At 58.4% G+C, this 23,358-nt stretch overlaps 2 protein-coding genes across 2 annotated transcripts; both read left to right on the plus strand.

Annotated features, from left to right (window-relative positions):
- The first annotated feature begins 1,115 nt into the window (after positions 1-1,115).
- LOC126232454 (uncharacterized) lies at positions 1,116-1,895 on the plus strand. Its single transcript, XM_049942709.1, has one exon. It carries the CDS (start codon positions 1,116-1,118, stop codon positions 1,893-1,895), a length of 780 nt encoding a protein of 259 aa, XP_049798666.1.
- A 16,810-nt stretch (positions 1,896-18,705) lies between these two features.
- Positions 18,706-19,485, plus strand: LOC126232455 (uncharacterized). The gene has a single exon (XM_049942710.1). It carries the CDS (start codon positions 18,706-18,708, stop codon positions 19,483-19,485), a length of 780 nt encoding a protein of 259 aa, XP_049798667.1.
- The last annotated feature ends 3,873 nt before the right edge of the window (positions 19,486-23,358 follow it).

Genomic DNA, 23,358 nt, shown 5'->3' on the forward strand with positions numbered 1-23,358 from the left:
TGAAATCTCCACCTAAGACCCTAACATGCTGAGGAAAATGTATGTGAAATGTGTTTCCAAAATCCGTCTCTCCGTTGTTCTGCCACTAATGCTGCTGCGTCGGGAGGTCGGTCAAAGGAGCCAATTATTATTAAACCTAGCTCGGTTGTTGGGTGTAACCTCCACCCACAATATTTCACAGGAACCATCCACCTCTACTTCACTACAGGATCAAAACTACTACTCAAACAGCGACGAACACACCACCACCGGTTGCATGCAATCGAGCCTTTCTAAAACACCGTCTGTACCTTTGTGACAATTTCGGCAGAATTTATCCCTGGCGTCAGCCAGCTTTCTGTACCTTATCACGATTGCAGAGCTTCGGTGCTTTCTCTGTCAGCGCTTGCGGTTCCGGTACTGTACCAACGCAGCTTCGACAGTTGACAATTAACAAACGATACCGATTGCTGCTTGGTCCCCGCACCCGTTGAGGCTGCTGTTGCCCCCTTTCTGTACTTGCCCAAGGCCATCTAACCTAACAAAACCGCCCAGCCCACGCCACACAACCCCTGCTACCCGTGTAGCCGCTTGTTGCGTGTAGTGCTCTCCACCTAAGACTATAACATGCCTTCGACATTCGCAGTGTACAACACCTTAGGTTAGGGTTGGCGTCGCTTGGGTTAGGTTAGGTTACGTTAGGTGGACGTGGGTTAGGTTAAGGGTTAAAGTTAGGTTAGGCGTCAAAGTTAGGTTAAGCGTTCGGACGTGAGGCGTCAGGTGGCCGCACCTACCTTACGGCCGGACATCTTAGGTTAGGCTAAGGGCGCCGAGGTCACGTTACGTTCACCTTCGGGCGCCACACGTAGCTGTCACAGGTAGGTAGTAGTTCGGTCGGTCGGTCGTCGGCAAGCCGCAAAAAACTACAGACGACGTCGACAACAAGACCGAGCAGGAGGCAGATATATACCGAGCGCCAAAGAGACCGACCACACACACACACACACACACACACACAAAACAACAAACACCACCCACCGGCCAAAGGGGCACCAAAAAAACCCACAAAGCCGAGCACCACACGTCGCGACCAGAGGCAACCCGCAACCGCAACGGCGCTTTCCGCACCGGGCCGGATGCACGTACGACAACACCGCTACCCGTACACAAGGCCTCCCATTGCACACAGCCGCTCTGTGTTCAACATCATCAATGGCGCGCCCGCGGCTCGTCGCGGTCGCAGCCATGACGCCGCCGCCACTTTTGCACCAACACATTCACGCACCGCAAAACAGCTCGCCGACCCACCGACACAGCACAGCCGACAAACAAAAACAACCGCGGCGGCGGCAACAAAACAAAACAAACACCTCGCACCAAGCGTCCGACAGAAAACAAACGGACAGGCACACAGGCCTCTGCTAACGACCACGACACAGCGGCACGCTGCCCCTTTCCCGCCACTCTCGATTCACAGCGCACGCGACCCCGTCGTCGACGACGACACGCGACGGGCTCGCTTCCCGCAACCTACACCTTTCCGCCACTACGCACGGCTCCACCCGACGCCCGTCGCAACGGCACTACTGCACGCACTATCACCCCCGCCGCCGCCGCCGCCGCCGCCGCCTCCTCCTCTCTCCCCCTTCCCGTACACAACAACACAGCCAAAAACACACTCACGACCCAAACATAACAACATGGCACGTGCATCGGCGCACACCCCCAACCAGTCACCGTCGACACAACCACACGCAAGGCACGGAAAAACCGGCGTCCTTCCACGTTGCCATCAAAGCAGCACAAACAACCACACAGGAGGAACCACCAACAACTGCCGGCCGGCCGGCAACCACCAAACGCACATTCCCGCTCGCCACCACACACCTCTCGGCAGCCGTTTCGCAAAGACATGACATGACATGACGCGACATCATCGCATCACGGGCGACGCACGCACACCGACCCACTTTCCCGCCCGTCTCTCTCTCTCTTTTTCTTCCGACGCCTTCGGCCGAGCACACACGTACGTGGCACAACGCCCAACACAGTCACACACAGTCGACAGGCGCACGCCCAGGCACGCAACGACGCAGCGCAGCAAAGGCGCCCGCGACACATACCTCCTCTCCCGTCTCGCCGCCGACCGCCAGCCAGCCACTCGCAATGTGCACTGGCCAACCGGACACACGTCCACCGCGCCGCCTCCGACCACCCGCCAGGGGGCGCTCACGTCCGCGACAACAGCGCGGCCCGCCGCCGGGCGGGCCCAGCCCGGCCCAGGCGGCGCGCGCTGCTCTGCACTCGGCGCGCCGCGCCACACATCCTGCTGCAGACCGGGCTCGTCTCTCTGTACGCGTCTGCGTCTGCCCGCATCTCATCTTCCTGCGCATCAACACAAACGAGGCCACGTGAGCAAACCCCCGTCACAACGCCACATCACGCACTGCCTTGTCGACCGCCTAAATAAATGCACTCACCCACCAGCCATCCGCTTCGTCCTCTTCTTGCTTACTCGTTGTTCGTCGTTGTTGCTGCTGCACCAGCACCAGCACCAGCACCGGCGGCGGCGGCGGCGGCGGCGGCGGCGGCGGCGGCGGCGGCGGCGGCGGCAGCGGCAGCGGCAGCGCACACAGCCCCCAGCCGGCCGCATCCGAGGGGGCCCCGCCGCCAGCGTCGCCTCCTTGGGCACAGGTGCGGTGCTGTGGCCGCCCATCCAACCGCATTTGCTGGCCGTCCCAGCCGCCAGGCAGGCGTTCCCACTGCCGCGCACCGCCTCTGCTGCAGAAGACGAACAAACGAAACGTACAAACATACACGCACCCGAAGCGTGGCCACACACGGACGGGACCGACAGGCTCCAAGGCGACCAAACGATGGAAAAACAAACACAAAAACAAAAGACACGCGAGCGAGCGAGCAAGCACGCAGTCGCCTCGCCTCTGTCCTCCCGCCCCCGCCCTTCTCCCCACCACATGCCCACAAACACCACCGCCTGCCCGCATCTCCACATTCGCCCCCTCCATTTGTTCCCTTGCGTTCGTTCCTTCCTTCCTTCCATGTGTCTGCGTGCGCGGCGCCTCTCCAACATCCGCCGTCCGTCCGTCCCGTTTTCGCCGTACCACACGCCACCGTCGGCGCCGCCTCGCCTCCTCCCAGTCCACCACCGCCGCCGCCCCTGTCCGCCCCGCACACCACCATACACCGCTGCTTGTCCCGGCCGTTGCCACCAAAGGCGCCAGCCGCAAACCGCGCCAAACGCCGCAGCGCGCGTGCGTCCTTCCTTCTTGCTTGCTTCTCCGTGCCGACGCTGCCTCTATTCCCGCACCCATTCGGCCGACAAGCACTGGCGTCGACGACACAGCCGTTGGGCTCCGGCACTGCGCGTACCGGAGTTACACGCGCACCCCCCCTCGCGAACGCACGACTCATTCTCTTTGTTGTTTCTCCTCTTTCTTACGTCTTCGTTTCTTGTTTGTTTGTTTGTTTGTTTTTTTTTTTTTCCTCCCACCGCCGCATGTGACACAATGGCCTCCCTCCCCCTTTCGTTCGTTGTCGCCGCTTTGTTTCTCTTTCTCATTGGTGCACGTCCGACGCGCTCCATTTCCACCACACCACGGCCATCGGCCTCCTCAACGGGCAGGCGCAGTGTGCCATTCTCCGGCGCACAAGCACACCGCGCGGCTCGCTCTCCTCGCCCCCACGCCACGCCACGCCACGCAGCACAAATGATGCTGTCTCGCAACACGACACACGGTGCGCACACCCCCGACCACGCGGCTCTTAAAAGGCATGGCACCGGCGACATGCGCCGCCCCGGCCCGCATCCGTCGTCTCACGTTCACTGCCGGCCGCGTCTGAGGCTACAACCGCACCACAACAACGGTCCCCTCCCGGCAACACATTTGTTGCACAAACACAACCGCCGAGCGCAGCGCGAGCCACCCACACGCGCCCTCCCCGTCTTTAAAAGCCTCCGCGTCTCCTTTCTCCTTTCGCGCCCCTCCCATCTCCCGAATATGCCAGCAGCGGTGCCACTACCGCGAAACGGACACGCCTTCCGGGCCACATGCAAGGGCACGCCCACCACCAACTACTGCCATATTCGCGGACGCAGTTAGGCAACACGCAACGCACTCTCCACCTACTTTCTCTCTCTCGTCCATTCTCTTTAAAACACACGAACCAACCAACCACGGCTAACACACTTTTTCGCGACACCTTTGACTGCGTTATCTTGACCGTGACGGCAGCTATCGACCTTCCAATTCCCCACTAAACACACACACACCCCTACATACACACCCTTCGCTACACCGGACAACAACAGCGTACACAACAGGAGGGCACACGAAACGGCAGGCAAGGGCAACGCATTCTCATAGATTCCTCCTCCGAGCCATGTCGGCGAACGTTTCATCCGGGAAGGCAATGCAATTCAGCCGTCACCACGGCCGACACCTGCAGCCGCGCCGTAAACGCCTTTCAGTGCGGCTGCAATGCACGGGAACGTTCCGTTGCTATAGACAGCGCCTCTCCGTTTTTCCCTGCTTCGTTTTCCGGTGATTGCTTCTCCATTTTGTTTGTTTTATTACTTTCCGTTCCCCTCCTCCACCATTGTTTCCGTCCCCAACAGTTTTGCTCATTCCACACGTTCTGCCCAGACACGACACTCGACCGATCAAAGGTCAGCCTTTCGTCACCGTTCGCGGCGCCGACGGTGCCACAGTGCGACTGGTGTGAACACCGACACGTTGCCATGACGCCGGTGTACCGCGCCGATATTGACAGTTACTCAGAGCCGCCGGATCGGATCACATCACCGACACACCTGCCATTTCACACCGGGGGACACAGACCAACGAAACGCGTGTACGCCCATAACAACAAACAACGACCGTCGTCGTCTAGCCTCACGCTTACTGTACTCAACCGAACACACGTGCACCGTGAATGACGTGCGTGCGCACAACAGTCCAATCAATCATCAGTCAAACTGCAGAAACGGCTATCATCAAATCAAGGGCCAAATAGGTACACCACCGTGCGTGTCGCCTACCCCACCCGCCCGTACATTTCTTGGCGACTTCGTAATGGATGATAGTACGACACGTCCATTTAAAACGTCACCAACACACACACACCAACGCGCCGTACAGCAAAGGGAATAGTCGACGGCAACACAACATTTCACCCTCGCCATCATGTATGATGTGACAACAGACGGCCGTAACGGTGACATCCAACAATCAATCAATCGCGAGGACTTTCAATTGCAGTCACGTGACTAACCGGGCAGACGGAGACAAAGACATGAATCAGCGCCACAGACAGCACCAACACCTCCTATCGATCTATCTGTGTGTCGACAAACAACCACGCCAAGACTCGTGCACGCATTCCACGTCACACCGGCGGCAACCAAACCCTCGCGGCCGTACCCCAGTAACCACAACCACAACCACATTCGAGACCACACCACCACGGCACAGCAGCACCACCAGCTGCCTCGCAACCAACCAAACCGGGTAGCTATGCCGCCCCTCTCACTCACTCACTCACTCACTCACTCACACACACACAAACAATTCCGCTCTTCCCGCAAAGGCAATTTGGTGGCCCTGAAAAGGGCCGTTTTGCCGCTCTCGCAACGGAGGGAGCTTCCTTCCTTCCTTCCTTCCTTCCTTCCTTCCAAGAGCCGAAGTAACAACCTCCTCCTTACTTGGAGCTCGTGTACTTGGTCACCGCCTTCGTGCCCTCGCTCACGGCGTGCTTGGCCAGCTCGCCAGGCAGCAAGAGCCGCACAGCCGTCTGGATCTCGCGGGACGTGATGGTCGAGCGCTTGTTGTAGTGCGCCAGGCGAGACGCCTCGGCCGCAATGCGCTCGAAAATGTCGTTCACGAAGCTGTTCATGATGCTCATCGCCTTCGACGAGATGCCCGTGTCGGGGTGCACCTGCTTCAGCACCTTGTAGATGTAGATGGCATAGCTCTCCTTCCTCTTGCGCTTCTTCTTCTTGTCGCCCTTCGAAATGTTCTTCTGCGCCTTGCCGGCCTTCTTGGCGGCCTTCCCGCTAGTCTTGGGCGGCATCTCGAACGTACAACAACAGGCAGCAAGCGCTCCGCTCTAGTCAGCGTCTCCCCACACAGTGGCACCCGCCGCTACCGCAACACCGCACCTTTACCAGCTCGCCCTGTTGCGGCCGCCGACCAATGGGGCGCGCGCGCAACCGGCCGCCGCACCCGAGCCCATAAAGGGACCCCCACCCCGCCGCCGCCGGCACACGCACGCACTCCGCTGCTCGACTCGCTGCGGCTCGCACCGTTACGGTTACGTGTTTAGCGCTTACGCCACTAGCCAAACGCCATGTCCGGACGCGGAAAGGGAGGCAAAGTCAAGGGCAAGTCAAAGTCCCGCTCAAGCAGGGCTGGGCTCCAGTTCCCGGTCGGCAGAATCCACCGCCTCCTGCGCAAGGGAAACTACGCCGAGCGCGTCGGCGCCGGGGCGCCCGTCTACCTCGCCGCCGTCATGGAGTACCTCGCGGCTGAGGTGCTCGAGCTGGCCGGAAACGCGGCCCGCGACAACAAGAAGACGCGCATCATCCCGCGCCACCTGCAGCTCGCCATCCGCAACGACGAGGAGCTCAACAAGCTCTTGTCGGGCGTCACCATCGCACAGGGTGGTGTCCTGCCCAACATCCAGGCCGTCCTGCTGCCAAAGAAGACCGAGAAGAAGGCCTAAACAGGGACCGCGGCGCTGCGCTTGCGTGCTCCCTGCACGCAAACGCAAACGCGCCTTTGCCTTGCCGGCTCGCCTCACAACAATCGGCCCTTTTCAGGGCCACCACACAAACCTACGTCCAAAGCAAAGTTTCCGTCGTCCTCGCCGCACTTTACAACAACGTCCACAGCGCCGGCGCACGTCCGCCATCTTGTCCACAGCCCGTGTGGCCGAACACACACACATTTTTTCTGCACCCCTCCACGCACGCACAGTCGCGTTCCAAACAACGACAACGACATCAATACACCAATAATGTGATGTGATCATTGTTAATATGTTCATAATTAAAAGAGCGCGTAACGGCCCGACGACGGACGACACGCGGGCCGCCGCGCGCGCTCTCCAAACACACAGGCACAGGACAAACCAAACCAAACCAAACAGCTGATCCGATCGATGATCCGGCCCGCGCCACAAACAAACCACGCACACACCGGACTCAGCCGCGCCCTCCCGCATCCATCATCACACACGTCACGTCGAAACTCCAAACGGAACGCACGCACGCAAAGCAACAGAGGCGCACAACAACAACAACAACAACAACAAACACACACACACAGAGGCAGGCAGGCAACACAGACCCTTTCGCACTTTTCAATTTCCGAACAGTGTGGTGGCCCTGAAAAGGGCCGTTTTTCGTCTCTCCCACCAAGCACGGGCAACGGCACGGCCGCGGGAAGGCCACAGCACAGCACACCGGCTGCCTGCCTAACCGCCGAAACCGTACAGGGTGCGCCCCTGCCTCTTCAGGGCGTACACCACGTCCATGGCCGTCACAGTCTTGCGCTTGGCGTGCTCAGTGTACGTCACCGCGTCGCGGATCACGTTCTCCAGGAACACCTTCAGCACTCCGCGGGTCTCCTCGTAGATCAGACCAGAGATGCGCTTCACGCCGCCCCTGCGAGCCAGGCGGCGGATGGCGGGCTTCGTGATGCCCTGGATGTTGTCGCGCAACACCTTGCGGTGCCGCTTGGCGCCACCCTTGCCCAGCCCCTTTCCTCCCTTGCCGCGGCCTGTCATTCTTCCTCCTCCTCAAGCAACAAAAAAAGCACAAGCGGCAGCTCCTCACCCGGCGCTAGCGAGTCGGCTACGGTGCGCCGTGAGCGCGCGCCGCCCCCCTATATAGACTCTGGCCCGCCCTCCCCCCACCACGCGCACCGAGGGCATATAAGCGCAGCACGGGCCCGCGCGGGCCCGTTGTCAAGGCAGCACCGGACGCTTCGCTACCGCACGCACCGCTAACCGCTATGGCCCGCACAAAGCAAACGGCCCGCAAGTCCACCGGCGGAAAGGCGCCGCGCAAACAGCTCGCCACCAAGGCGGCGAGGAAGAGCGCGCCCGCCACCGGCGGCGTCAAGAAGCCCCACCGCTACAGGCCGGGCACCGTCGCCCTGCGAGAAATCAGGCGCTACCAGAAGAGCACAGAGCTGCTCATCCGCAAGCTGCCGTTCCAGCGCCTAGTGCGCGAGATCGCCCAGGACTTCAAGACCGACCTGCGCTTCCAGAGCTCCGCAGTCATGGCCCTGCAGGAGGCCAGCGAGGCCTACCTCGTCGGCCTCTTCGAAGACACCAACCTGTGCGCAATCCACGCCAAGCGCGTCACCATCATGCCCAAGGACATCCAGCTCGCGCGCCGCATCCGCGGCGAGCGCGCCTAAACCGCTTAGCCGCGGCACGGCACCGCACGCGCGCAACACAAAAAAAACGGCCCTTTTCAGGGCCACTAACATCTCTCCGTCGCGAGCAAAACTTTTGTCGGTCTTGCCGCCCAGCCTCTCTCTCTAGCCCCGTTAAAACAACCACCACAATTCCCCACCCTCCCTCCCGTACACAGCCGCTCTCGCCAACAATCACAATCGACGTCATCCCACCCCACCCCTTCAAATACACACAAACAAACAGCCGGACGACGTCACCACGGGTGGCTGGCCGCCGCCGTCTCCGAGGCGCCACCGCGCCTTCCCAATTCCCGCCGGCCACTTCCACGTCTCAACGTCCCCGTCCCCCTTTCACACAGAGAGGACACACACATAACAAACAAGACGCGCCATCCGCAAAGCAAGCAAACAAACAGAGTCTCCAGAAACATGAGAAACCAACCGTCGGCCGCCGCACAAAATACAAAACACAAAACAAAACGGCCACAACCGCTCCGCTACCGCGCGCCGCCGCCTACCGCCACCGGCCCCACAATCCAACCACCACGGCACGCACACAGTACCCACAAGGGTCATACAGAAACGCCACACAAACACCAACCAACCCACACACACACACACACACACACACACCCCGGCGCATGCACGCACGGCCACCCAAACAAGACAACACAACGCGCCAAGCACGACAATCAACGCCTTCCCGACGTCCTCTGATGGCCCTGAGAAGGGCCGTTTTGGGCCGCGCGCAGCCGTGCCATCGCGCGCCACTAGACGACGCGGGGGAGGGGGGTGGGGGACGACGGGGTCAAGCGCCAGCCCTTCCCTTCCTTCCCCTTTCCTTTCTTTACTTTAACTTCACTTCTTCTTCTTGGGCGAAGCCTTCGCCTTAGACGGCGTCGTCGCCTTCTTCGGGCGCGGCGCCTTCGGCTTCTTCGTCGGAACCTTCGCGGCCTTCTTCGCCTTCGACGGCGACTTGGCCTTGGCCGGCTTGGCCGCAGCCGCCTTCTTCGCACCCGCGGGAGCCGCCGACGCCGCAGACGCCTTCTTGGCGGCGCCCGCCTTCCGACCGGTCGCCGCCTTCACGCCACCAGCCTTCTTTGCGCCGGCCGCACGGGCGCCCTTCTTCTCCTTGCTGGCCGGAGCGGCGCGCTTCTTCTTCGCACCGCCGGCACGGGCCTTGCCGCCCTCGGCCGCCCCGCCGCCGGCGCCGGCAAGCTTGAAAGAGCCGGACGCGCCCTTCCCCTTCGTCTGCACCAGCTCGCCAGCCACGACGGCCGACTTGAGGTACTTCTTGATAAAGGGCGCCAGCTTCTCCGCGTCCAGCTTGTAGTGCGCGGCAATGTACTTCTTGATCGCCTGCAGCGACGAGCCGCCGCGCTCCTTCAGACTCTTGATGGCGGCCGTCACCATCTCAGAGGTGCGCGGGTGCGCAGGCTTGGCGCGCGGCTTCTTCGCAGACGCCGCAGACTTGGCCTTCTTCGTCGTGCCGGTGGCGGCGGGTGCCGCAGCAGTCTCGTTCGTAGCCGCCTGATCTGCCATTATTTCGACGACGCGCGTACACACACGAGAGCGAGAGCGAGAGCGGCAGGCGGCAAGCACGGCGGCAGAGAATAGCCGCCGCGACAGGCTTTCAGGTTGTTCTGGGATACCGAAGTGCCACTGGGCTGTGCCCGTCTGACTTCAAGTTATGCGCTTGGGGATTTATGAAAATGAGGTATTGTGTTGTGTGCGTGTTTTTATCTAAATGTTTGTTCTGTGTGTGTGTGTATGTATTCTCTAAATGTCTTTAAATTGACGGGTGAGTGTTAATTTTGGGCGTTTATGTTGAAAATCGGGGTGTTCGCGACCTAAATTTTGTATGAGGTTGTGGGGCGATGTTTGTGTTTTCTCATAAAGTTTGGTGGATTTCTCCTTTATGAGGGAGTATATGGTTGGGTGGCCTAAAAATTCTCTAATTTGTGTGTTTCGGACGTATCTGTCAGCGCCTGTGATGACTCGGAAGGTTTTGTTCTGCAGTCGCTGTAGTCGTGCTAGGGTGGTGTCTGACGCCATCGACCATACTTCCGATCCATACAAGATGGCCGGTAGCATGAGCTGACGCCAGAGAAGCATTTTGCAGCTTAGGGTGAGGCCGTCACCCTTTAGGAGGGGGTATAGCTGCGACAGGAGGGCGCAGCCTTTGTTCGCAGCTTTGTGAATGTGTTTTTGCCACGTAAGACGCCTGTCTATTTCGAGGCCTAAGTATGTGATACAATTACGCCAGGCTAGGTCCCGACCACCAATGGTGAGTTGTTGGTCTGGGAGTTTTAGCCTGGTCGTAAAGTATATGGCTTGGGATTTTTCCGGGTTAACTTTTATCTTCCAGATGTTGCACCACTGTGTTATGGTGTCGAGGTGCTCTTGTAGCTTGCGTCGGATGAATGCAAGGTTACGACAGCTCCTGAAGATTGCTGTATCGTCGGCGTAGAGAGCAATCCCTCCGCCGACCTGCTTGGGTATGTCGTTAGTGTAGACTGAGTAGAGAACGGGACCCAAGACCGAACCTTGCGGTACTCCGGCCGCAATCGGTCGTGTCTGGCTCGATCTCGATCCACTTCTTACGAAGAATTGACGCTCCGCAAGAAATGAATCAATGATCTGTATTAGATGTCCTGGGCACCCTATTTGGTCTAGTTTATATATTAGGCCATCGTGCCAGACGCGGTCAAATGCCTTCTCTATATGCCGCCGCGCCGCCAGGCCCAGCCAGTGTCGCGGGCGGGCGCGGACGGCCGAGAGAGCGGCCGCCACATTGTTGGGTTGTGGAGTGTTCAGAGCGGAATCCAAACTGCTCGGGCATCAGGATGTTGTGTGCAGTAAGGAAGTGTTGAAGGGGTGAGAGGATGAGCAGCTCGAGTATTTTACTCATGCCGTTTAGTAGGGAGATAGGTCTATAGCTTTCTGGAAGGAGCAGGTTTTTATTAGGTTTGGGGAGGGTGATTACTTTTGCAGTTTTCCACACTGAGGGGAAGTAGGTGAGTTTTAGGCAAGCGTTGAAGACGCTTGCCAGAAATGTTATGGCAGGAGGTGGAAGGTGCTTTAGGAGTGGGGTGCGGATTTGGTCAGGGCCAGGAGCTTTGTGGTTTCCCTGACGCTTGATAAGTGCGCTAATTGTCGGCTCGTTTACGGGCACGAATTCTGTATTTGGGCGCGTATTTCTAATCTGAGTCACTCGTCCGACGACTAATCTTTCCTGCCTGTCACTCTCGTCATCGTCGATGACGTGAGTTCGGAATTGTGACTCTAGTGATTGTGCCATTATTTCCGCCTTGTCGTGATCTTCGTACGCTAGACCGTTCACGCCGTGGAGTGGCCTGTTTTCTCTGGTGGGGGCTTTCCGCTGCCGGGCTATCTGCCAGATCTTGCGTTTACTGCTCTCTGTTTCGGCGGTTTGTAACATCTCCTCCCAGCAGCGGCTCCTGTGCTCCTGCAGTCGGAGTTTGACCTGGTCCTCCAGCCGCCGCAGCCGGCGGCGGTCAGCTGGGTCGCGGTGACGCTGCCACAGCTTACGCAACCTGCGTTTGGCGACTATGAGGTCCCAGATGTCAGGGGGCAGGTCCCTGGCGCCAGGCTCTGTGGTGAGCCTGACGCTTGTAGCGCGAGCACAGGCGTGGAGGACGTCTGTAAAGTTGGTGATTGCTTCGTCTATTTCTTCTTTTGTTTCCATCTGTGGGATTTCCTCCACGTGCTCACCCACCAGGTATTTGTATCGGTCCCAGTTTGTTATTACTTCTGTTTTTGCCATCCTCCCGGCTTCGTCTTCGACACTGGCTATGTCCAGAACGACCGGGTTGTGGTCAGAGTTCAGCTCGTAGTGCACGGTGACTGTCGCGTCGAGAGCAAAGTTTTTCACGACAAAAATATCCAGGATATCCGGATTTTTTGTCGGGTCCACAGGGATATGCGTAGGCTCGTCGGGTGCGATGACGCTGAGGGCGGCACGCCTCTCAACAAGCCTATGCAATCTCCCACCACTTCTGTTCTCGGCGCGGCAGCCAAAGGCCGTATGTTTCGAGTTTAGGTCCCCTCCCACAATCACACGAGCGCCAGTACCCAGCAGAGCCTGAAGGTCCTGTGTCAGTATGGTGGTGCCCGGGGGGTGGTAGGCGGAGATGATGGTGTATGGAGTGTTTTGAATTTTGATTTCTATACCGGCTGCCTCGATGCTGGGTGTCTGCGGTAGGTCCACTGTGCGGAAACACCTTCTGCCTTTTACGAGAACCGCTACTCCGCCGCGCTCGCGGCCTACGCGGTCAACTCTATGAATGGAGTAATTTCTCAGCGAAAAGCGGTCCTCGGGCTTAAGGTGGGTTTCCGTCAGGCACACAACGTCGATCGCATACCGGTCTAGAAACTCCTCTAGGATGTTTTTCTGTGTTTTTACGCCATTGGCGTTAAAAGTTAAAATGCTGTACTTTCTGGATCTACGGCGATCCATTAAATACATCAAATAATGTCATTGCTCCCTCGGCGAGGGCCATGAATTTACTTAGGCCATCAGGCGCCGCCCGCACGCGCGCCATGGTGTCCCTAATTGTGTACATGATATTTGCCAGGCTGAAGCCAGCAACCAGTTGGCGCAGCTCGTCAAAGACGCCGAGCGGCGTCCCCGGCTGCTGGCCAGCAGCCGACTGAGGCGGCGCGGCAGCTGCGGGCGCCTCAGTGCGCTGGTGGCGTGGAGGGGGAGGCCAGGCGGCAGCAGCCGTCGGGGCGCGTGGTGGGGGAAGCGAGGGAAAGGCATCTCGCCCCGGCACAGTCGCTCCGCGGCCGCTGCCGGAGGCAGAGCTAGCTGCCTGCGCGTTGGCCGCAAACGTGGGCTGCTGCGCCGTAGAGGCAGAAGCGCCTCGCGGCAGAGCAGCACCGTTTGCCGACCGAGGGGGGCGGGTGGCCATCAATTGGATACGTGTGGGGCATCGGCTGTAGTTCGCCGGGTGATCGCCCCCACATAGGGCGCATTTTGCCGGGGTTGCACGGCTCTTTTTACATGTGTTTGTCAAGTGTGGGCCGGCACACTTGACGCACTTTGGAGGATGGTGGCACTGCTCTGCAGAGTGGAACAGCTGCTGGCACTGGTGGCACTGGACAGGACCTTCAGGTTGGCGATACCTCTCTACCGTAACCTTGCAGTTCATGAACAGTTCGATTTTTAAGAGCTCTCTATTCCGTTCGTCAGGGTGTAATATGACTTTGAAAGAAGCTCTCTTCCTGCGCCCCTCTCCCGGGTTGCTCGGGTCAGACGCCTTGGTCTCTTGTTTGACCTCGAAGACCCTGAAGTGGCGCGCAAGGAGAAGCTCCTTTATCTCCGCGGGATCAGTGTCTCTGGGGAGACCTTTGATCACCGCCTTGTACGCGTTTTTCTCAGTGACCGGGTAAGTGTGATAGGGTATTTTCTTCTGTGTGAAATAGGCTGTGAGGAATCTGTAGTCAGGCAGGGTTGACGGTTGAAATTTTACCGAGGACCCCCTGCATGAGGTATTTAGTCCTCCTTTTAGTTGAGGGGCGACCTCCTTTATGATTTTCATCGTACCGTTTAGGATTGTGGCAAGAATTGGGGGCACCTTTTCCCGTTTCGGTCTCGATTGCGCTTGCGCGCCCGAGGTCGAAGGACGGGTAGGCGTTTCTTCGGTCGTTTCCGCTCCGTCGGTGTCAATCGGAGCGAAACTGTTTGATGTTGGTATGTTTGCGATAACAGTTTCCCCCCCTACTTCCATGTCATCACTCACAGGTTGCTCTGTTTCCTCAGCGAGCCGGCTAGGGGCCGGACGCTTAGGCGCTGGCATTACGTCCGAGTCTTGTACACGTGTTTTGGCTTTGGTAATGGCTGAAGTTTGTTGGCCGCGGGTACCCAGTGACTGGGTGCCGCAGCGGACTGGGGCTTTGGGCTTACCCAAGATGACTGTGTCAGCGGAACTTGAAGTCTGACATTGACTGCCCAGGGGCACTGGTTGTTCGTTCGTTGGCACCGTTAGGTATCCCCGAACAGCGCCAGCCCTACCATTGACTGCACGCGGGTTACCGGGTAGTACCACGGACCCTGGCGCAGGAATTTCCCTACTCTTGGAGGAGCAGGGAGGATGCCCTGCGGCAGTATCTGGATGATTCACGTCTGAGGCAGATCAGGCGACCGGTGAACTAGAAAACCACGGCCCTCGCCGCCACCGCGCTGCCAGTAGACCGGCAGCAGCTGCACGACAAAGGGACCACGTAAGCGTCGTACCACGACAAATTTGCGGCGCAACCACCCGCGCCGTTCAAACCACCGAGGATGGGGCTACACACGGCCACACCACAGTCGCCAACCAGTCGCCACGGCAGCGCCGCAAACCACGGCCAAACTGCAGCTACCGCGCGCTACAGCCTGGCTCGGCCCGCCGAGAATCGCCGCCCCCGCCCACATGCCGCCCCCACAGCCCCAGCCGACGACCCGCCACAATGGCCAAACCTTCGGCAAAAGTGCCACACCGTCGCCGCGCCAGCCCGGCCAGCGCGGCCGCCGCCACAGCCACACAAGCGGAGGCGTGCGGCGATGCCGGCCGTGCAAACGCACCTCCGCCGCCCCATCGCCCTCCCACCGTTTCCCGATCGGCCCGCAGCCGTCGGGCCACCTCGCCCGCCAACATTCGCGCCCCTTTCTCACAAAATTGCCCGCCGCAAACAAAACGGGCGCCGCCTGCGCAACATCGGCACCGGCCAACCGAGCGCCGCCGCCCCTCGCCGCTTACGCGAGGGGGGCTGACCGCCGTCCGCAACTACAGACACACCGAATCTGCCTCCAAGCACACACGACAGCCGACCTCCTACATTTATACGCCGCAAGCCACCCAACGGTGTGTGGCGGAGGGCACTTTTTACGTTACGTGCCACTGTCGTCATTGCCTCCCTTTGCCGTTCCAGTCGCGTATGGTTCGCGGGAACAACGACTGTCTGAAAGCCTCCGTGCGCGCTCGAATCTCTCTACTTTTACTACATTCGGGATCTCCTCGGGAGGTATATACGTACGGGGAAGCAATATATTCGATACCTCATCCGGAAACGCACCCTCTCGAAAACCTGGCGAGCAAGCTACACCGCGATGCAGAGAGCGCCTCCCTTGCAGAGTCTGCCACTTAACTATCACGGTTACCACATAACCCTGTGACGAAACGTTGGACCTTTCTCTATCTCCTCCGTCAACCCGACCTGCTACGCATCCCACACTGGTGGGCAACACTCACGTATGGGTCGGTCGAACGCGTGTTTTTGTAAGCCACCTCCTTTGTTGATGGACTACATTTTTGCTAAGCATTCTCCCAGTGCATCTCAACCTGGTACCCGCCTTACCAACAATTACTTTTATCTGATCATCATTCCACTTCCAAATCATTCCGCACGCATACTCCCAGATACATATTTTACAGACGTCACAGCTACCAGTGTTTGTCCCGCTATCATATAATCAATCATACAATAAACGATCCTTCTTTCTGTATATTCGCAATACATCACATTTGTCTATGTTAAGGGGACAGTTGCCACTCCCTGCACCGGGTGCCTATCCGCTGCCGATCGTCCTGCAACCTCTCTGTATACTACATACAGCACATCATCCGCGAAACGACGCATGGAACGTCCGGCACTATCTACTAGCTCATTTATATGATATGAATTGTGAAAAGCAATGGTCCCATAACACTCCCCCGTGGCACGCCAGGGGTTACTTTAACGTCTGTAGACGTCTGTCTCTCCATTGATAACAACATGCTGTGTTCCGTCTGCTAACATCTCGTCAATCCAGCCACACAGTTGGTCTGATATTCTGTAGACTCTTACGTCGTTTATCAGGCGACGGTGCGGAGCTGTATCGAACGCCTTCCGGACGTCAACGACAATGGCATCCACCTGGGAGCCTGTATCTCATATTTTCTGGGTCTCATGCGCAAATAAAGCGAGCTGGGGGTCTCACACACGATCGCTGTTTCCGGAATCCAACATGGATTCCTACATAGTAGACTCTGGAGTTTCCACAAACGACATGATACTCGAGCAAACAACATGTTCTACAACACATCGACGTCAGAGATATGGGTCTATGGTTTTTGCGCATCTGCTCGACGACTGGGACTACCTGTGCTCTTTTCCAATCATTTGGAACCCTCCCTTCCTCTCCAGAGACTTGCGGTACACGGCTGTTAGAAGGGGGGCAGGTTGTTTCGCGTACCCTGTGTAGGAATCGCGAATTGGTAATCCCGTCGGGTCCGGCGGACTTTCCCATTCCTCCTTGGACACTTATTTCGATGTCAGCCGGTTTCTCGTTCGTGCGAGCATTTAGAGACGGAACTGCAGTGCGGTCCGTCCTCTGTGAAACAGCTTTGGAAACAGGTGTTTAGGTATTTCACAGCTTTACGCGTGTCATCCTCTGTTTCAATGCCATCACCATGCCGGAGTGTCTGGATATGCTGTTTCGAGCCACTTACTGATTCAACGCAAGACCGGAACGTCCTAGCATTTTCTGTCAACGTCGGTACATAGGGTTTGTTCTACTTTCGAATTCACTGAACGCTTCACGCATAGCCCTCCTTACGCTCACACTTTGGACATCGTTTAGCTTCTGTTTGTCTCGGAGGTTTTGGCTGCGTTTAAACTTTGGGTGAAGCTCTCTTTGCTTTCGCAACAGTTTCCTAACGTTGTTGTTGTAGTATACCACGGTGGGTTTTTTTTCCCATCCCTCACAGTTCGACACTCGGCACGTACCTGTCTAAAAACGCATTTTTACCATTGCCTTGCACTTTCTCCATGAACACTCAACATTGTCAGTGTCGGAACAGGCATTTGCCTTTTCATCTGTCGGGTCGTCTGCAAATCTGCCTTCTATTACTCTTGCTAGCCAAAACAGATAGATACACCGTCCTCCCTGCAACGGCCTTATGATCACTGCGTCCCTGTTCTGCACATACAGAGTCGAAACACGTTCGGGTCTGTTTGTCATCCGTAGGTCCACGATGTTATCTCCACGAGTCGGTTCTCTGTTCATTTTGCTCGAGGTGATTTTCGGACAGTGCACTCAGTATAATGTCACTCGATGCTCTCTGTCCCCCTACCACCCGTCCTGAACATCATCTGAGTGTCCCAGTCTATATCGGGTAAATTGAAATCTCCACCTAAGACCCTAACATGCTGAGGAAAATGTATGTGAAATGTGTTTCCAAAATCCGTCTCTCCGTTGTTCTGCCACTAATGCTGCTGCGTCGGGAGGTCGGTCAAAGGAGCCAATTATTATTAAACCTAGCTCGGTTGTTGGGTGTAACCTCCACCCACAATATTTCACAGGAACCATCCACCTCTACTTCACTACAGGATCAAAACTACTACTCAAACAGCGACGAACACACCACCACCGGTTGCATGCAATCGAGCCTTTCTAAAACACCGTCTGTACCTTTGTGACAATTTCGGCAGAATTTATCCCTGGCGTCAGCCAGCTTTCTGTACCTTATCACGATTGCAGAGCTTCGGTGCTTTCTCTGTCAGCGCTTGCGGTTCCGGTACTGTACCAACGCAGCTTCGACAGTTGACAATTAACAAACGATACCGATTGCTGCTTGGTCCCCGCACCCGTTGAGGCTGCTGTTGCCCCCTTTCTGTACTTGCCCAAGGCCATCTAACCTAACAAAACCGCCCAGCCCACGCCACACAACCCCTGCTACCCGTGTAGCCGCTTGTTGCGTGTAGTGCTCTCCACCTAAGACTATAACATGCCTTCGACATTCGCAGTGTACAACACCTTAGGTTAGGGTTGGCGTCGCTTGGGTTAGGTTAGGTTACGTTAGGTGGACGTGGGTTAGGTTAAGGGTTAAAGTTAGGTTAGGCGTCAAAGTTAGGTTAAGCGTTCGGACGTGAGGCGTCAGGTGGCCGCACCTACCTTACGGCCGGACATCTTAGGTTAGGCTAAGGGCGCCGAGGTCACGTTACGTTCACCTTCGGGCGCCACACGTAGCTGTCACAGGTAGGTAGTAGTTCGGTCGGTCGGTCGTCGGCAAGCCGCAAAAAACTACAGACGACGTCGACAACAAGACCGAGCAGGAGGCAGATATATACCGAGCGCCAAAGAGACCGACCACACACACACACACACACACACACACAAAACAACAAACACCACCCACCGGCCAAAGGGGCACCAAAAAAACCCACAAAGCCGAGCACCACACGTCGCGACCAGAGGCAACCCGCAACCGCAACGGCGCTTTCCGCACCGGGCCGGATGCACGTACGACAACACCGCTACCCGTACACAAGGCCTCCCATTGCACACAGCCGCTCTGTGTTCAACATCATCAATGGCGCGCCCGCGGCTCGTCGCGGTCGCAGCCATGACGCCGCCGCCACTTTTGCACCAACACATTCACGCACCGCAAAACAGCTCGCCGACCCACCGACACAGCACAGCCGACAAACAAAAACAACCGCGGCGGCGGCAACAAAACAAAACAAACACCTCGCACCAAGCGTCCGACAGAAAACAAACGGACAGGCACACAGGCCTCTGCTAACGACCACGACACAGCGGCACGCTGCCCCTTTCCCGCCACTCTCGATTCACAGCGCACGCGACCCCGTCGTCGACGACGACACGCGACGGGCTCGCTTCCCGCAACCTACACCTTTCCGCCACTACGCACGGCTCCACCCGACGCCCGTCGCAACGGCACTACTGCACGCACTATCACCCCCGCCGCCGCCGCCGCCGCCGCCGCCTCCTCCTCTCTCCCCCTTCCCGTACACAACAACACAGCCAAAAACACACTCACGACCCAAACATAACAACATGGCACGTGCATCGGCGCACACCCCCAACCAGTCACCGTCGACACAACCACACGCAAGGCACGGAAAAACCGGCGTCCTTCCACGTTGCCATCAAAGCAGCACAAACAACCACACAGGAGGAACCACCAACAACTGCCGGCCGGCCGGCAACCACCAAACGCACATTCCCGCTCGCCACCACACACCTCTCGGCAGCCGTTTCGCAAAGACATGACATGACATGACGCGACATCATCGCATCACGGGCGACGCACGCACACCGACCCACTTTCCCGCCCGTCTCTCTCTCTCTTTTTCTTCCGACGCCTTCGGCCGAGCACACACGTACGTGGCACAACGCCCAACACAGTCACACACAGTCGACAGGCGCACGCCCAGGCACGCAACGACGCAGCGCAGCAAAGGCGCCCGCGACACATACCTCCTCTCCCGTCTCGCCGCCGACCGCCAGCCAGCCACTCGCAATGTGCACTGGCCAACCGGACACACGTCCACCGCGCCGCCTCCGACCACCCGCCAGGGGGCGCTCACGTCCGCGACAACAGCGCGGCCCGCCGCCGGGCGGGCCCAGCCCGGCCCAGGCGGCGCGCGCTGCTCTGCACTCGGCGCGCCGCGCCACACATCCTGCTGCAGACCGGGCTCGTCTCTCTGTACGCGTCTGCGTCTGCCCGCATCTCATCTTCCTGCGCATCAACACAAACGAGGCCACGTGAGCAAACCCCCGTCACAACGCCACATCACGCACTGCCTTGTCGACCGCCTAAATAAATGCACTCACCCACCAGCCATCCGCTTCGTCCTCTTCTTGCTTACTCGTTGTTCGTCGTTGTTGCTGCTGCACCAGCACCAGCACCAGCACCGGCGGCGGCGGCGGCGGCGGCGGCGGCGGCGGCGGCGGCGGCGGCGGCGGCAGCGGCAGCGGCAGCGCACACAGCCCCCAGCCGGCCGCATCCGAGGGGGCCCCGCCGCCAGCGTCGCCTCCTTGGGCACAGGTGCGGTGCTGTGGCCGCCCATCCAACCGCATTTGCTGGCCGTCCCAGCCGCCAGGCAGGCGTTCCCACTGCCGCGCACCGCCTCTGCTGCAGAAGACGAACAAACGAAACGTACAAACATACACGCACCCGAAGCGTGGCCACACACGGACGGGACCGACAGGCTCCAAGGCGACCAAACGATGGAAAAACAAACACAAAAACAAAAGACACGCGAGCGAGCGAGCAAGCACGCAGTCGCCTCGCCTCTGTCCTCCCGCCCCCGCCCTTCTCCCCACCACATGCCCACAAACACCACCGCCTGCCCGCATCTCCACATTCGCCCCCTCCATTTGTTCCCTTGCGTTCGTTCCTTCCTTCCTTCCATGTGTCTGCGTGCGCGGCGCCTCTCCAACATCCGCCGTCCGTCCGTCCCGTTTTCGCCGTACCACACGCCACCGTCGGCGCCGCCTCGCCTCCTCCCAGTCCACCACCGCCGCCGCCCCTGTCCGCCCCGCACACCACCATACACCGCTGCTTGTCCCGGCCGTTGCCACCAAAGGCGCCAGCCGCAAACCGCGCCAAACGCCGCAGCGCGCGTGCGTCCTTCCTTCTTGCTTGCTTCTCCGTGCCGACGCTGCCTCTATTCCCGCACCCATTCGGCCGACAAGCACTGGCGTCGACGACACAGCCGTTGGGCTCCGGCACTGCGCGTACCGGAGTTACACGCGCACCCCCCCTCGCGAACGCACGACTCATTCTCTTTGTTGTTTCTCCTCTTTCTTACGTCTTCGTTTCTTGTTTGTTTGTTTGTTTGTTTTTTTTTTTTTCCTCCCACCGCCGCATGTGACACAATGGCCTCCCTCCCCCTTTCGTTCGTTGTCGCCGCTTTGTTTCTCTTTCTCATTGGTGCACGTCCGACGCGCTCCATTTCCACCACACCACGGCCATCGGCCTCCTCAACGGGCAGGCGCAGTGTGCCATTCTCCGGCGCACAAGCACACCGCGCGGCTCGCTCTCCTCGCCCCCACGCCACGCCACGCCACGCAGCACAAATGATGCTGTCTCGCAACACGACACACGGTGCGCACACCCCCGACCACGCGGCTCTTAAAAGGCATGGCACCGGCGACATGCGCCGCCCCGGCCCGCATCCGTCGTCTCACGTTCACTGCCGGCCGCGTCTGAGGCTACAACCGCACCACAACAACGGTCCCCTCCCGGCAACACATTTGTTGCACAAACACAACCGCCGAGCGCAGCGCGAGCCACCCACACGCGCCCTCCCCGTCTTTAAAAGCCTCCGCGTCTCCTTTCTCCTTTCGCGCCCCTCCCATCTCCCGAATATGCCAGCAGCGGTGCCACTACCGCGAAACGGACACGCCTTCCGGGCCACATGCAAGGGCACGCCCACCACCAACTACTGCCATATTCGCGGACGCAGTTAGGCAACACGCAACGCACTCTCCACCTACTTTCTCTCTCTCGTCCATTCTCTTTAAAACACACGAACCAACCAACCACGGCTAACACACTTTTTCGCGACACCTTTGACTGCGTTATCTTGACCGTGACGGCAGCTATCGACCTTCCAATTCCCCACTAAACACACACACACCCCTACATACACACCCTTCGCTACACCGGACAACAACAGCGTACACAACAGGAGGGCACACGAAACGGCAGGCAAGGGCAACGCATTCTCATAGATTCCTCCTCCGAGCCATGTCGGCGAACGTTTCATCCGGGAAGGCAATGCAATTCAGCCGTCACCACGGCCGACACCTGCAGCCGCGCCGTAAACGCCTTTCAGTGCGGCTGCAATGCACGGGAACGTTCCGTTGCTATAGACAGCGCCTCTCCGTTTTTCCCTGCTTCGTTTTCCGGTGATTGCTTCTCCATTTTGTTTGTTTTATTACTTTCCGTTCCCCTCCTCCACCATTGTTTCCGTCCCCAACAGTTTTGCTCATTCCACACGTTCTGCCCAGACACGACACTCGACCGATCAAAGGTCAGCCTTTCGTCACCGTTCGCGGCGCCGACGGTGCCACAGTGCGACTGGTGTGAACACCGACACGTTGCCATGACGCCGGTGTACCGCGCCGATATTGACAGTTACTCAGAGCCGCCGGATCGGATCACATCACCGACACACCTGCCATTTCACACCGGGGGACACAGACCAACGAAACGCGTGTACGCCCATAACAACAAACAACGACCGTCGTCGTCTAGCCTCACGCTTACTGTACTCAACCGAACACACGTGCACCGTGAATGACGTGCGTGCGCACAACAGTCCAATCAATCATCAGTCAAACTGCAGAAACGGCTATCATCAAATCAAGGGCCAAATAGGTACACCACCGTGCGTGTCGCCTACCCCACCCGCCCGTACATTTCTTGGCGACTTCGTAATGGATGATAGTACGACACGTCCATTTAAAACGTCACCAACACACACACACCAACGCGCCGTACAGCAAAGGGAATAGTCGACGGCAACACAACATTTCACCCTCGCCATCATGTATGATGTGACAACAGACGGCCGTAACGGTGACATCCAACAATCAATCAATCGCGAGGACTTTCAATTGCAGTCACGTGACTAACCGGGCAGACGGAGACAAAGACATGAATCAGCGCCACAGACAGCACCAACACCTCCTATCGATCTATCTGTGTGTCGACAAACAACCACGCCAAGACTCGTGCACGCATTCCACGTCACACCGGCGGCAACCAAACCCTCGCGGCCGTACCCCAGTAACCACAACCACAACCACATTCGAGACCACACCACCACGGCACAGCAGCACCACCAGCTGCCTCGCAACCAACCAAACCGGGTAGCTATGCCGCCCCTCTCACTCACTCACTCACTCACTCACTCACACACACACAAACAATTCCGCTCTTCCCGCAAAGGCAATTTGGTGGCCCTGAAAAGGGCCGTTTTGCCGCTCTCGCAACGGAGGGAGCTTCCTTCCTTCCTTCCTTCCTTCCTTCCTTCCTTCCTTCCAAGAGCCGAAGTAACAACCTCCTCCTTACTTGGAGCTCGTGTACTTGGTCACCGCCTTCGTGCCCTCGCTCACGGCGTGCTTGGCCAG

This window comes from Schistocerca nitens, unplaced genomic scaffold (assembly GCF_023898315.1).
Source record: "Schistocerca nitens isolate TAMUIC-IGC-003100 unplaced genomic scaffold, iqSchNite1.1 HiC_scaffold_517, whole genome shotgun sequence".
NCBI classification, from domain to species: Eukaryota; Metazoa; Arthropoda; class Insecta; order Orthoptera; family Acrididae; genus Schistocerca; species Schistocerca nitens.